Here is a 12,302-nt window from a genome sequence, read left to right on the forward strand (position 1 = left end):
ATACGTATTATGTGCTCGTGAAAGGGATTTCTGTGAAGGTTGCATGGTCACTGGCTGCAAAACGGAGTATATAATTTTCTGTCCGTGCTGTAGCACAGTTCTCATACCCATGGATGTACAGGTACGCATCAGATTTGCCACAAAGGAAAAAGTGAACTGGGATAAATTTTATTGCCTTTCTGATTAAAGAAAGTCATACCTATTATAAATACAGAGTTTCATCTTTGTCCCTGTGTGTAAGGTTGTTAAAAGCAGAGCAACAACAACAAGGTTCCAGCTATGAAATATCCTAAATTACAATTCACTTAGCAAATGGACTGAAGTGTCCTAATTCATGTCTTAAAAGATGTTTTTATTATAATTCATTTGTAGGGAAAAACAGAAGGCAGTGTATTTTATCTTCCAAGTAATGAGTTTTTAGCAGATATTTGTGCTGTATTTTGATTTTACTCTCATAAAAATGATCTCTCTCTTTTCCTGGATTACCGTTTTCCACCCTGCCTTTAAAACCTGAGGTGTAATACATATTTAAAGAGGACTTAACTGTTGGATCATCTACCTTGCAGCTTTCGCATACCAGCTTTCCTTAAATTGTTTCCATCTCTTTCTTCTTCAAATATCAGGCCATATATTTGGATCGTGGACAGATGTTTCTGACATCTGAACCACTCATCCATCAATTTGTAGCCCATAAAAACTGCGTCTATAACATTCTGCATCTTTGCACTCCAAGCTCCTAATTACTAAAGACTCGGAGACTTTTAATTTCTTAAAAAAAGAAAAAAAGATATTTTTTTTTTATGCTTTTGTGTGTACCAAATAAAACCAATTACACAATGTGGTAAACACAAAATAAGTAAAATGAGTGGTAGGAGCAAATGCAGAATGATTGTTAACGTAATCCTGCAAGAAGAAAGTCGATTACATGCCTGCGTTTGTTCTTATGGATTAGAAGTTAGCTAATTGAAAAAGATTGTGCCCACTGTTAAATGTGCTTTAGATGCTCTGTTTTCCAGGCAGAAAAGAGGGAAAGAAGAGGTTTGTCATGTAGCTGCCGCTGCCATATGCCTCGTCTCCTGGTGAAGGGAGGCTGAGCACTGGGTGCTGGTGACAGCACCCGGCAGCAAAGGCAGGTCCTGCCCAGCGGAGGGGTGGCCACGTGCTCCTCCAGCAAACATCTCCAGCCCCATAACGGTGCCCAAACTCACCCGGGGCACTTTGGCTCAGAGTATTGTCCCTGGCTCCAGCAAGCAAACCCCGTGGCATCCTCGCTCGGGGCTGGGTTTGACCTTGTGGCTGCTGTTGCTTCGACAGTGGCTGGCATTTGCAGGAGAGCAGAGAGCAGGTACCAGCTCAGCACGGAAACAAATGTGAGGTTTTGGCAGTTCCACTGATTGCGTGTGAAAATATTAAAAAAGAAAAGAGATGTCATCAAGAGCGGTATTACACGATGCACAGTGGAAAATAAACTGATGATGAGCGTGGCAGAACATGCTTTGCAGCTGGCCTTGTTGGTTTTGCCTGAATTACAGATATTTGTCACTGTGAGTCATTTCAGGGCCGTAACTATCCTTTGAAATGAAGATGACACAGGAGCCACCTACCTGATAAGGTTTATGTTCAAAATCAGATAGCTCTGATTGTATTGCTGGGCAAAATCATTAAAGAAGAGCAGCCACTGGATTTCCACAGCGGAAACGAGGCAAACGCTACACGGGAGTGTTCCCTCTGCGGTGTGCAGATAGCAGAAGTATGTGCCCGTGAACTCAATGCTGCTATTTTATATGCATAACTGCTAAAGTAAACTCTTTTTGTTAAGGAAAATCAATTGTCGTCGTTGTTATAAATTGTAAAGAAATGACTTTAAAGGCTGCCACAGTTTTCTATAGGAGTATACAGTAGATTAATTTACATTGTATCCAGTTGTCATTAATTAAAGAGATGCTTGTCTGACTTTTTGAGTCAATGAAGAAATTTATGGTTGAAATCAATAGGCCAAGTACAATGGACTAAGGATGTGTTTATTTTTTATAAACATAACTGTGCATATAGGCAATCAATATTTAATCATCCCATAGGATTAATTTGTCAAGAAATCTATATGTTCAAGTCTTTTAGAGAATATAGTGTTTCTCAACAACAGGCAAAGAATAAATACCCTTTCATTGACAGCATAGAGGCGATGGTTTCAGCCTGCTGCAATAAAACGCTGCCGCACTTCTACAGTTCCCTCTCCCTGATGTCAGGGAAATACATTTTGCTTTTCTGTTACATTTAGGGAACAAAGTTTTCTAAATATTCAAAGATAACCAAGAAAAAAGGAGTCCCTGTGAAGCCTTCTGTGCTCTGGATTGACTGAACGTAGGTATGCTCTGCTAAATTAATTACAGGTTAGGCACATGATAATGCTAATAAATGCTCCAGGAAATAATGTGATTTTTCCTCAGTGCTTTGCAAGTATTCACAAACCATTGGAAAACTGTTCTTTCAGCTTGGTCAAAGTAAATTTCCCAAAACTTATTTCATCCTTATCTTTGTAAGGCAAATGGCTTTGATTATAAGAATTTTCCTCCTTCAAAAATTCTTTTTCAAGCAAATCCTAATTCTTACTAAGTTTAAAGCTCTGGACACATGAATTGACATGCAGGCAGATGTGTTACTGTTGTGTTTGCTTGTGTATTCTCTCTTTGAAAAATCAATTTTGACTTTTTAATGTACAAAGGCACAGCCTGAATGTTAGGGAGAGGCCGTGCAGGTGATTTCCAGGAAATGGGTGATGCGGATTTGGCTCCTTCCCATGCAAGGGAGCTGGAGGAGATGCCCAGACCTCTGGAGGCAGACAGACAGTGCTGCAGGAGCAGGAGCAGAGGTCTGGGTTCTTCTTGGTGCTTTAATACCAAGCAGCGCGTGACCAAGAGCTTTGAGTGCCTCCTACATGGGTTTTGGCTTTGCAGAGCCTCCCCAGTTTCGTGCTAGGAGTTTGAACCGCCCTAAGCCTAAGGTGTTGCAGGCATCTAAATCGTATTTTAGGGTGTCTTGGGCATTTCAGTGTTGGCGTTAGGTGCCTCAGCATCATGCAGACCTTTAAAAATGTTGTGCTAGAAAACCCTTGTTCCTCCAGCTGGTTGCATGGCTCTCTGACTCCATATAGAGCTGACCTTCATTTTTTTCTGTATCCCATCAGCAAGTAAAGGAGCTCAACTGCTACGCTTATTTTCAACAGTTTTAATACTTGTCAGCCAAGGGTGCCGTTGCTGTTTCACACCAGGGTTGGGAAGCGGCTCCCTGGTGGTGCCCAGGCTGGTGGCAGGGGTCCGGCAGGGATGTCCCAGGCTCCGGGAGTGATGCCTCCATGCAGCCACCTCACTTCCAGCGCAACTGCCGGGCTTATTTTCCTAATGGAAAGAGAAAGTTGAAAGCTGAACGTGGCAAAAGCTGTGCGGGTACTGATTTTCTTTATTTGTTCGACAGCAGAGCTGAAAAAGCAGGCAAGGGGACATTTTGTGACAAACCTAGTGACAATTTTGAGATGTTTGGGTTTTTTTCTGGTTTCCATGGTAAAAATAAGAATTAGAACAGAGCTGGTGTTGATTGCAAGGCAAAAAGACGTGTGTTGCTTCCTATGGAGAGATACCAATATCCAGTGCTGGCTTAGGATGCATAATACTGAAATGAAAAATCAAATTGTTTTGCTCTCAGAATGAATAAAATAATGGAGCTTCTTTATTGCTTTTGTTTGGGTGGTTGTAGAAAAGGGTGATAACCTAAGGCAGCAAGTGAATTTGATACAAATTCGTGACTAGTTTTGGTAATTGTAAAGTTTAAATGTGAAGTTTTAACTATTAAAATTATGTGCTGAAGTCTCTGCTTCAGTATTTCCTTATCCAAAGATGAGGTGTAACAGGGAATATTTTTACAGTAGACCACTGTAAGGAATCAGAAGTCCCTCTAAGCAATGGCTAGCTAACTTCAAACAACTGCCAGAAAGTCAGTATTAGCTCACACAACTGGAAACACAGTTTTGTTAATACAGTACTCACAAATGTAATTGGCAGCCAACATGATGGCATAAAACACGTGGCTTAAAAAAACACTAATGATGTCTATTTACAAAAAAAAAAGTATTTTTTTGAATGTTGAAAATTAGGTAATTTTCTCCAGAGTTTTATGTTTCTCTGATCCTTAATTTTTGTGAAAGGGACAGACACAATCATGAAATTATGTTTGGTAGTATACCGCTCACTTTTGGGGCATAGTCAATGGTTTTAATCTTCCTTGCGAAGATTGCTTGTATTCAACTTGATAGTTTGATTTTAAAAAAATAAAATAAAAATTCGAATCCATTGCAAAGAACAAGCAGCAATAATTACCATGGAAGTAAGATCAGGGAATTTTCCTTTTGAAGGGCCAGGTGGGTTCATGAGGTCTGCAGAGCACTTTCTTTTCCAGGATCTTAGCATCACTTACATTTTCTGGGGACCTGTTCGGGCAAAATAAAAAAAAATGTATAGACCTTAGGTTTCCATTTGTGGGCTGAATTAGCTGCATATAAATTTGTTCCCCATTTGTGAATTCTATAAATTGCTGCTTACCATTTTCATTTTAAAATCAAGTACGTATTTCAGACAAAACACTCGGTCTTCATTATAAAGTTTTTGAGAAATTGTGCCAGGAACTGCACTAGGTACCTTGTTGTAACCACCATCTATAAAGACATGGTGAGTTCAGCTCCTACCACAGTCTGGCATGGTCAGAAATACTGGGTAGAATGGAGTTTCTCAGGAATTTTATTTTCTTTAACAATTTTTATTTCAGTGTGGGAGCAGGGATGTGTGAATGAAAAAGTTTCTCTTTGAGAAAAAAATTCTCATTTACCTTGGTCATTTTTGCATTTTTAGATGTACTCGAAGGACATTTTAAAATAGCCATGTTGAGTTTAGAAAATTTAAAAGCTGTGTTTAAGAAATACAAAACCAAAAATACTTGCATATTTAAAATATAAGATCATTTTATTTGGCTGGCTAGGTAACTTGGTAAATTTACGAACATTCACAAAGGCTTGTTTCCAGTTTCTCCCCTTAGAGCAGTAGCTTTCCTCTAGAAGCACTTTCCAGTTTGACCGCGCTACGTGTGGCGAGCATCCGTCCACTCGGGTCCAGCGAGAAGATCCATATGGGCAAATTCCCCGTGCACCGCTTTAAAAATACACTCTAAATCTTACCGTCATTATCCTTAATATCTTCTCTGCAGCGCACTCACCACTTTCCTCTCAAGGACAACGGTCTACTCGAGACAAGGCTTATCTGTTACTGGGAGGGCTCCCTGACAGCCTGTGAAGGTGCACGGTGCCTTATGCATTATTCAATGTATATGAAAGGTCCTGGTGCCCCTTCTGTTTGTTTCTGCAGTGTTTTAAATAACCTGTGAGCATTTAATGCAGATCAGAATTCAATGGCTGTTTTTACCTGGCGTGCATGAGCAGCAGAGCCTTGTCCTTGCACCTTCACGCACTTTTCCACGTGTAGCATTGTCCATACGCAGCACTTGTCACTTCTTTCCTGAGCGCTCGAGTTTCAGCAATGCCTGGAAGTTTTCTTCGAGATGGGAGCAGGAGAGGTGTGCGTGGCATAAAAACAGGGCTGCTGGCGGGCAGAGCAGGGGACAGGAGGAACAGTTGCCCTAACGCGTGCTGATGTTTGCTTGGCGAGCTGTGGGACGTCAGAGTAACACACTGCAAAACCTGGGTGAAGCAGGTGTCCGTGGCATGTTCTTATTCATGGGTATCTAAAGAAGAGAGAAGGAGAAAAGGCTGAATTTCTGTTAAACAACCTGTACCTTGGGTTTCATTGTCCCTTTTGTTGGTCTCAGTACTTAGGTACAAAGAGCTGTGAAAGAGACAGGATCTAACAGCATCTTTCAAATTCAAATTTTTCATGAGCTCCACTGGGATGATCTCTTAAAGATACAATATAAATGCACATATTTTCAGTATCTTTATTACCTTTAATAACTCTTTGTAGTGTAGTGGCCTTGGAAAACCACTAACAGGGGAATGCTCCACAGTTCCATTTTATGCTTGCAACAGGGAAAAGGTGATGCTACTTTGGGCTAGACACACAGGCGATGCTGCTCGGGGCAGACACTGTAGGTTGTGGAGCTGCAGCATCTCGGCTCAGCAACTCGCAGCTCCCGGCCCTGCGCTGGCATGCCCAGGCTCCTCAGCAACGCACTTACCTCTCGTCCTGCTCTGCACCCACGCGTCCATCCAAAAGCTTTCTGGTACAAGGGCTGGGTTTCAAAGGCCTGTGCGTGTGCAGGATTTGTATTAACCGACGTACCTCTGCCTTGCACATCGGGCAGGCAGGCAGCAGTGTGGTTTTTCCATACGGTAACTTGTTTTTACATTTCTAACCTAATCTGAGATTTTTTCCCTGGCGTTTCTCCTATGCGTGGCTTAACCCCTGCAGGGCCAGCCCTGAAGAGCCACCTGAGCCTATAGCATGGCTCACCCAGCGTGTGCAAGAGCAGAAACCCTGAAATAACCTCTCAGATGCACTCAGAGTTGGTCTAACTCAAGCCCTGCAAAGGCTCAAAGTGCAGTAAAACACACGCTGACTTTGGTGGCAGCAAAGCAAAGCTGGTGTCTAGAGCTGTTCCATCGTCCCAACTTTCTTAAGAATTCCTCTTGCATTTTTGCTTCGCAGTCCGAGTTTTATTTAATGGGCATATAGCTGTACTTGTGGAACATACTGTAACGATAAAAGTATTGACATCTCTGTCCCACTGCTATGAATTTAAAGCTTGGAGTCTGTTAATATTGCTGCAAATGTAGTTTATTTGGATGAAATATGGTAGATTTAGTACTAGCTTTCAGCAATTTCAATGTACATTTTTATTGCATCAGCAAATTAAAGTTTTGAAATAACAGGTTTTCTATCCTTAATTAACTCTGTATTGGTGAACATGTAATAGGTAAGAAATTCAGTAAGCTTAGTGGAACATCTCATTTTAGCATCACTGCACCTGTACAGTTGTCTTGGGATGTGTGGTAAATATTTAATGATTTTTTCCTTTGTTTTCTGCAGCTGGTGTCTGTAATAAGGCAGAATATCTGCAAGTAATATTGCAATGTCAAGTCACTCTGCTGCCCAAAATGTGTATGATTTCTGCTTGTCTATAAACTAGTTAAAGTAATGTTAGACACAATGTGGCACTCTCTTCTTGCGGTGCCTTCTTCTTAATTGGATTTTTTTTTTCTTTTCATTTCTTGGTAAGGCATACAAATAAAAGAAACTATAGATTTTGATGTTGAAAACACTGTGCAGTCTATAAAGCACAAAAATCTATGCTTTGCTTTTTTTTAATAAAACAGCCTCTTGTTTGCTCATATTGACTCATTGTTCTCTGAAATCCATCCATCTTTGAGACTACAAGGATGGCTGATAATTATGCACTAAGGCCATTAATGGCTAGCCTGTTTCTTTCTCACTCATCAACAAAAGTGGTAAGTGCTTGGAAATCAAACTGCATTCCAGTTCTTCAGTATGCTCTTATTAGCTTCAAATGATGCCCCAAATGACAGCTGTGAAACCTCATTGCCTCTAACGAGGAGGCAGCACCCAGCTCACCGAGCCGCGGCTGTCCCAGCGCGGTGGCAGAAAACATGTCTGCCACCGCAGTTGGCCAGCGTTATTTTAAAATCATGGAGGGCATGGGGCTACTAGACATGAGGAGCCAATTTACCTGGTCAGGTTTGAAGGGATAGCGTTTGAGAGCTAGTAAATTCAGCTTCAGTAAGCTGATGAAATGAACTGAAATGAACAGCATTTTTTTTTTTTTTTAAGGAAGAAAAAGGTTATTTAACATTTTAACAAATGGGTTTGAAACATAGGGGCAGGTCTGCGAAGACATTCAGGCTCCTAAAGATGGAAGAATTCAGTGAGATTTTGAAAAATGCCGCAGCATCTGCTTGGATGCTTGGGTGCTTACATGCCGTCACAAATCGTGCGCTTCGTCCCTTGCTGTAGTCTCTGTCTGATGAGTGTCAGAAATCCTCCTGAACTGAATTATCACTGTGCTTTTCCTGCATGCAGCAAACTTCCGAGTGCTGCACAGCGCCTGCAGCCGTTGGGCTGCCCCAGGTTTGGTGCGGGACCTGCACGGGCAGAGGAGGACAGGCAGATGGCAGGCAGGGGTGGCCTCTTGATAAAATGAGTTTGCAATCTGTCATCTCATCTGTCTGTTACAGAAATGCTCAGTAGTGGGTTATTTCGGGGAGGTTCGCGTTCTTGCTGCGTCTCTAATCCTCCTGGGTTGTTTGAAGGTTTAAGGAAGCGCCCGGGGTTGCACAGGTCTGCGTGTGCTCCGGTTCATTTCAACGGTGAAGACATCATCTATCCCAAAAGCTCTGACATTTGCATCCTTCTTTTGATTTTAGGCTGGACAACAGCGTTGGTGGGAACAGGAAATTACAGTGAATGGAAATATTCAAAAGGGAGAATTAATTACCTACAACCTAACTGAGCTGATCAAGCCAGAGGCATATGAAGTCCGTCTAACGCCCATCACCAGATTTGGGGAGGGGGACTCAACTATTCGGGTCATCAAGTATAGTGGTAAGAAGACCTTCGTGTACAAGCAAATGCGTCGCGGTGCATTCTGCACAATTCGGTCTGCTGTACCGGTTACGGCTGCGCTGGGTTGCACTGTGTAAACTGATTGCCCATCCTGCAAATAATGCTGCAAGGGATGAGTGTGGGCTTACAGGAAGGAGGGTTCTGGGTAGAATGGGGTAGAAACGATAGTCTCCACCTCTGGGAAGTTTCACAATAAAAATAAAAATTAAAAAAAAATCTCTGAACAGCAGAAAATGCAAAATCATATTGAATTTTCTGTGAAATAAAGGAAAAAAATAGAACCAATTAATGTTAGCTTCATGAAATAGCTCATTTCAAGAGTTTGTTCTTACTTAGAACACTTTGAAGGGCGATGAGTTTTGAAGAAAAATCTACAAAAGTAGTATTCTGAAGGTGTCAAATCAGTGTTTTGATATCATCAAAATACTTTTTTTTTCCGCCAGAATGAGCACTTTTGGGAAGTTTTTATTTGAATGTGAATTATTTTTTTTAAAAAAGAAGTGACCGTTTCTAGTCCTGTGCAAGTGGAAAAGGGCATTTATACATTTTCCTCTAAAAGGTCAAGCCGTGACAAAGATTTGTCCACTTTAATCTAACAAGAAAAATACAGTATTCTTACATCCTTCCATTCAGTCTCCCAGCATTACCAGGAAATAATTCTTAGAGCTCTGAAAAATCCCTCAAAATACCTTTCTTAGGGTATTTATTTAATGAATAACTGAATCACTTTTTTGTTTTTCCTCTGTAAAAATTAAAATGAATGGGCAAGAGGTACCTTAGAGAGAAGGTAGCTCTACTGAAGATATCATTGTGCAGTTTGCAATGGGAACCTGGTGTGCTGAGCAGAAAGTTTTTATAATTGAAAAAGGGAAGCGTGTGCCAGGGGGAGATATTTGTAAACACGGAATCATGAAAGTGCGCGTTTATCATCTGGGGACAGACTTTTTAGCAGGGCCTGTTGCGACAGGACAAGGGGTAATTGTTTTAAACTAAAGGGGGGTAGATTCAGACTAGATCTAAGGAAGAAATGTTTTATGCTGAGGGTGGTGAAGCCCTGGCCCAGGTTGCCCAGAGAGGTGGTGGGTGCCCCATCCCTGGAAACATTCCAGGTCAGGTTGGACGGGGCTCTGAGCAACCTGATCTAGTTGAAGATGTCCCTGCCCACGGCAGGGGGGTTGGACTAGATGGCCTTGAGAGGTCCCTTCCAACCCAAACTATTCTGTGATTCTAGGATTCTATGATACTATGATGAGGAACCTTGCTAATCCCGCAGGACAAAAGCCAGGTGACACACAGGTCAAGTCACAGCTAGCCACGTAGGTCCAATTGCTCCAGGAGCTGGCTGCAACAGTAATTAGTGCTTTACAGATACCTAAGAGAGCCCAAAGCAGGAAATCACATGCAGCAGAATGCCCAAAAGCAACCTACAGTTCAAGAATTACTTTCAAAAATCATTAACAAATAATTTAAAATAATGAACAAATCTGAAAAAAAATTAAATGTCTTGTGCATTGTATGTGCAATTCTTCATGATCAATGATTAGCTCAGCCCTGCTTGATCTCATCAGAAATTATTTTTATCACTGTGTTAATATCAAGGGAAAAAATTACGTTAAGCAATCTTAAGCATCAATTCTAAAGAACGTAGTTGCACATTTCACTAAATGCCAGATCTGCTAACGATGGTGATGGATGAATCTTAGGTTTTGCCTGTTACAGGAAAGTGTTTGCAAAGTCTGCGTTTCCCAAAGCTCATGAGAACAAAATCTCAGTTAAAAGGACTTGTTTACTAAATCTATGAACATACAAATGAGGAGAAGATGGTCATTCTGCTGCAGTTCCTCTTGGGCTTTGGCTCCTCGTTGGGCCTCCTTACCCTAATAAGTGCCTATTTTCTGACACTAGCGGTAGGAGGCTGGTCTCTTTGGGGCTCCCCGCACACACAAGAGAAAGAGCCAGGGTCTTCCCGAAGGTGATCAGGAGCAGAAGCTTCATTCAGACATGTGGGATTTCTCTGCAGCAATCCCGATCTCTCTGTGCTGGCCGTGATAAGGAGACTTGTGTGCTCACAACCAGCTCGTGCCAGGCAGCCACTGCCTGCGTCCGTGGACCTCAAAATTTTGTCCAATGACTTAAATACTGACCAGTGCTCCTATAAGGAGAAAAAAAACACCGTTTAGGTCACTCAGTCACTACTGCTCTTTTTTGGTGGTGGTTGTACCCTGGCAGGTCTCAGGAGGTTGACTGAGGTCTCGGCTATGGCTCACAACCGTGCTGAGTTTGAGGTTTTAATGCAACATTACGTGATTTACATTTCTAGCCCCTGGCTGGCAGGAAGAACATTCCCATGCAGCATAAAAGGCGTATTTTGTCTACCGCAAATTTTTCTGCTAGAATCTGCCATTAGCGCAGATGTGAATAACATCCCATTTCAAACGTGCTGATGAGGTGCCAATGCAAAATCCAGCCGCCCGGGAGAGAGGAAGCCGTTGCCTTGCGCCCCAGATGGAGAGATGCTTTTGGAGCAATACTCAGTGCTACTCTGGTGCCGACAAATTCACAGCTTCAGAAATCATGAGCCAGATGCTAATCAATAAGATAAACCTAAAGTGACTTCCCTTTGAAGAGGGATCCCAGAACCGCTGAGGCTTTGTGTGCTTAAAATATGCATTTTATCTCAGCATTCGTTCAATGACTATAGTGTCAGCAAACTGTTACCAGGCTAATTTTAAGGATGTTGTAGCTTCAGCTATAAAATAATGATACCACGTACATTATTATAGTGCAAATCCGATACTTACAGTCTGAAATGCTGGAGTCTTAGAAAAGCAGTTAATGGGCTAGCGGAACGCACAGCAGCAGGCCTGCATTGATGTAAGAAATAATTATAAACATTACTCAGAAAATAAAAAACATCATGTGAATGTTTCTTAAAAGGAGAACTAAGATAATTTTTTACATTTTTCTCCCATTACATTTTTTTTAATTGTAAGACCTCAGGCAAGGAGGAAAACATTTGAATTTTCATATTTTCAGTGGGATTTTGTGTGTGTGCGTGCGTGTGCCTCTGTGTGTTCAGTTTTGATCAGTACCCCAGAAGCACACCGGCCTCTAGCAGCGTCAGCCCTTCTTTCTCATTCCACCACTTTAGGAATACTCTTTTTGGAGGACCAGGACCCAGGGCCGTGTCCATTCAGGTCTTGAGTATCTCCAAGGATGGAGACTTCACAATCTCCTTGGGCAACCTGTTCGGTGCTCGATCACCCTTAGAGTAAAAAAGCTTTTTTCTTAGGTTTAAAATGCACCCATGTATTTGTATTGCTGGTGAGGATTCCCATTGCAAACATTTTTTCCCTTATTTTTTTAAACTTTAAGCAGGCTAAGAAGGTTTCACCCCATTTTAAAGAAATGCAGTGTGGAAAGCAGATCGGACACATCGTAGAGTTGCTAAAAATGGTAGCAGTGTCTTTTGCCTTTAAGAAATGCATTAACTTTTTTACAGTTGAGTTTCATTTTTGTGCAAGTAGAGGATAGAAAGGCCATGCGCTACCTAGATTTTACTTTGACAGCTTAAGCTTGTCTTTTGTAGTAGGACACTCTTGGGTAGGTACCGCACAGAAATGATCGCTCAGAATAGTTGTAAAGTGTGTAAGGATCAACGTGACA

At 41.7% G+C, this 12,302-nt stretch overlaps 1 protein-coding gene across 1 annotated transcript in view; it reads left to right on the forward strand.

Annotated features, from left to right (window-relative positions):
• MDGA2 (MAM domain containing glycosylphosphatidylinositol anchor 2) overlaps positions 1–12,302 on the forward strand; it is a 397,387-nt gene that overhangs the window by 358,363 nt on the left and 26,722 nt on the right. Inside the window, exon 11 of the mRNA XM_076345813.1 lies at positions 8,438–8,615. Within this exon, the coding sequence (XP_076201928.1) occupies positions 8,438–8,615 (178 nt within the window). The remainder of the gene's footprint in view (positions 1–8,437; positions 8,616–12,302) is intronic.

The sequence above is a fragment of the Aptenodytes patagonicus genome, chromosome 7 (genome assembly GCF_965638725.1).
Source record: "Aptenodytes patagonicus chromosome 7, bAptPat1.pri.cur, whole genome shotgun sequence".
Taxonomy (NCBI): Eukaryota; Metazoa; Chordata; class Aves; order Sphenisciformes; family Spheniscidae; genus Aptenodytes; species Aptenodytes patagonicus.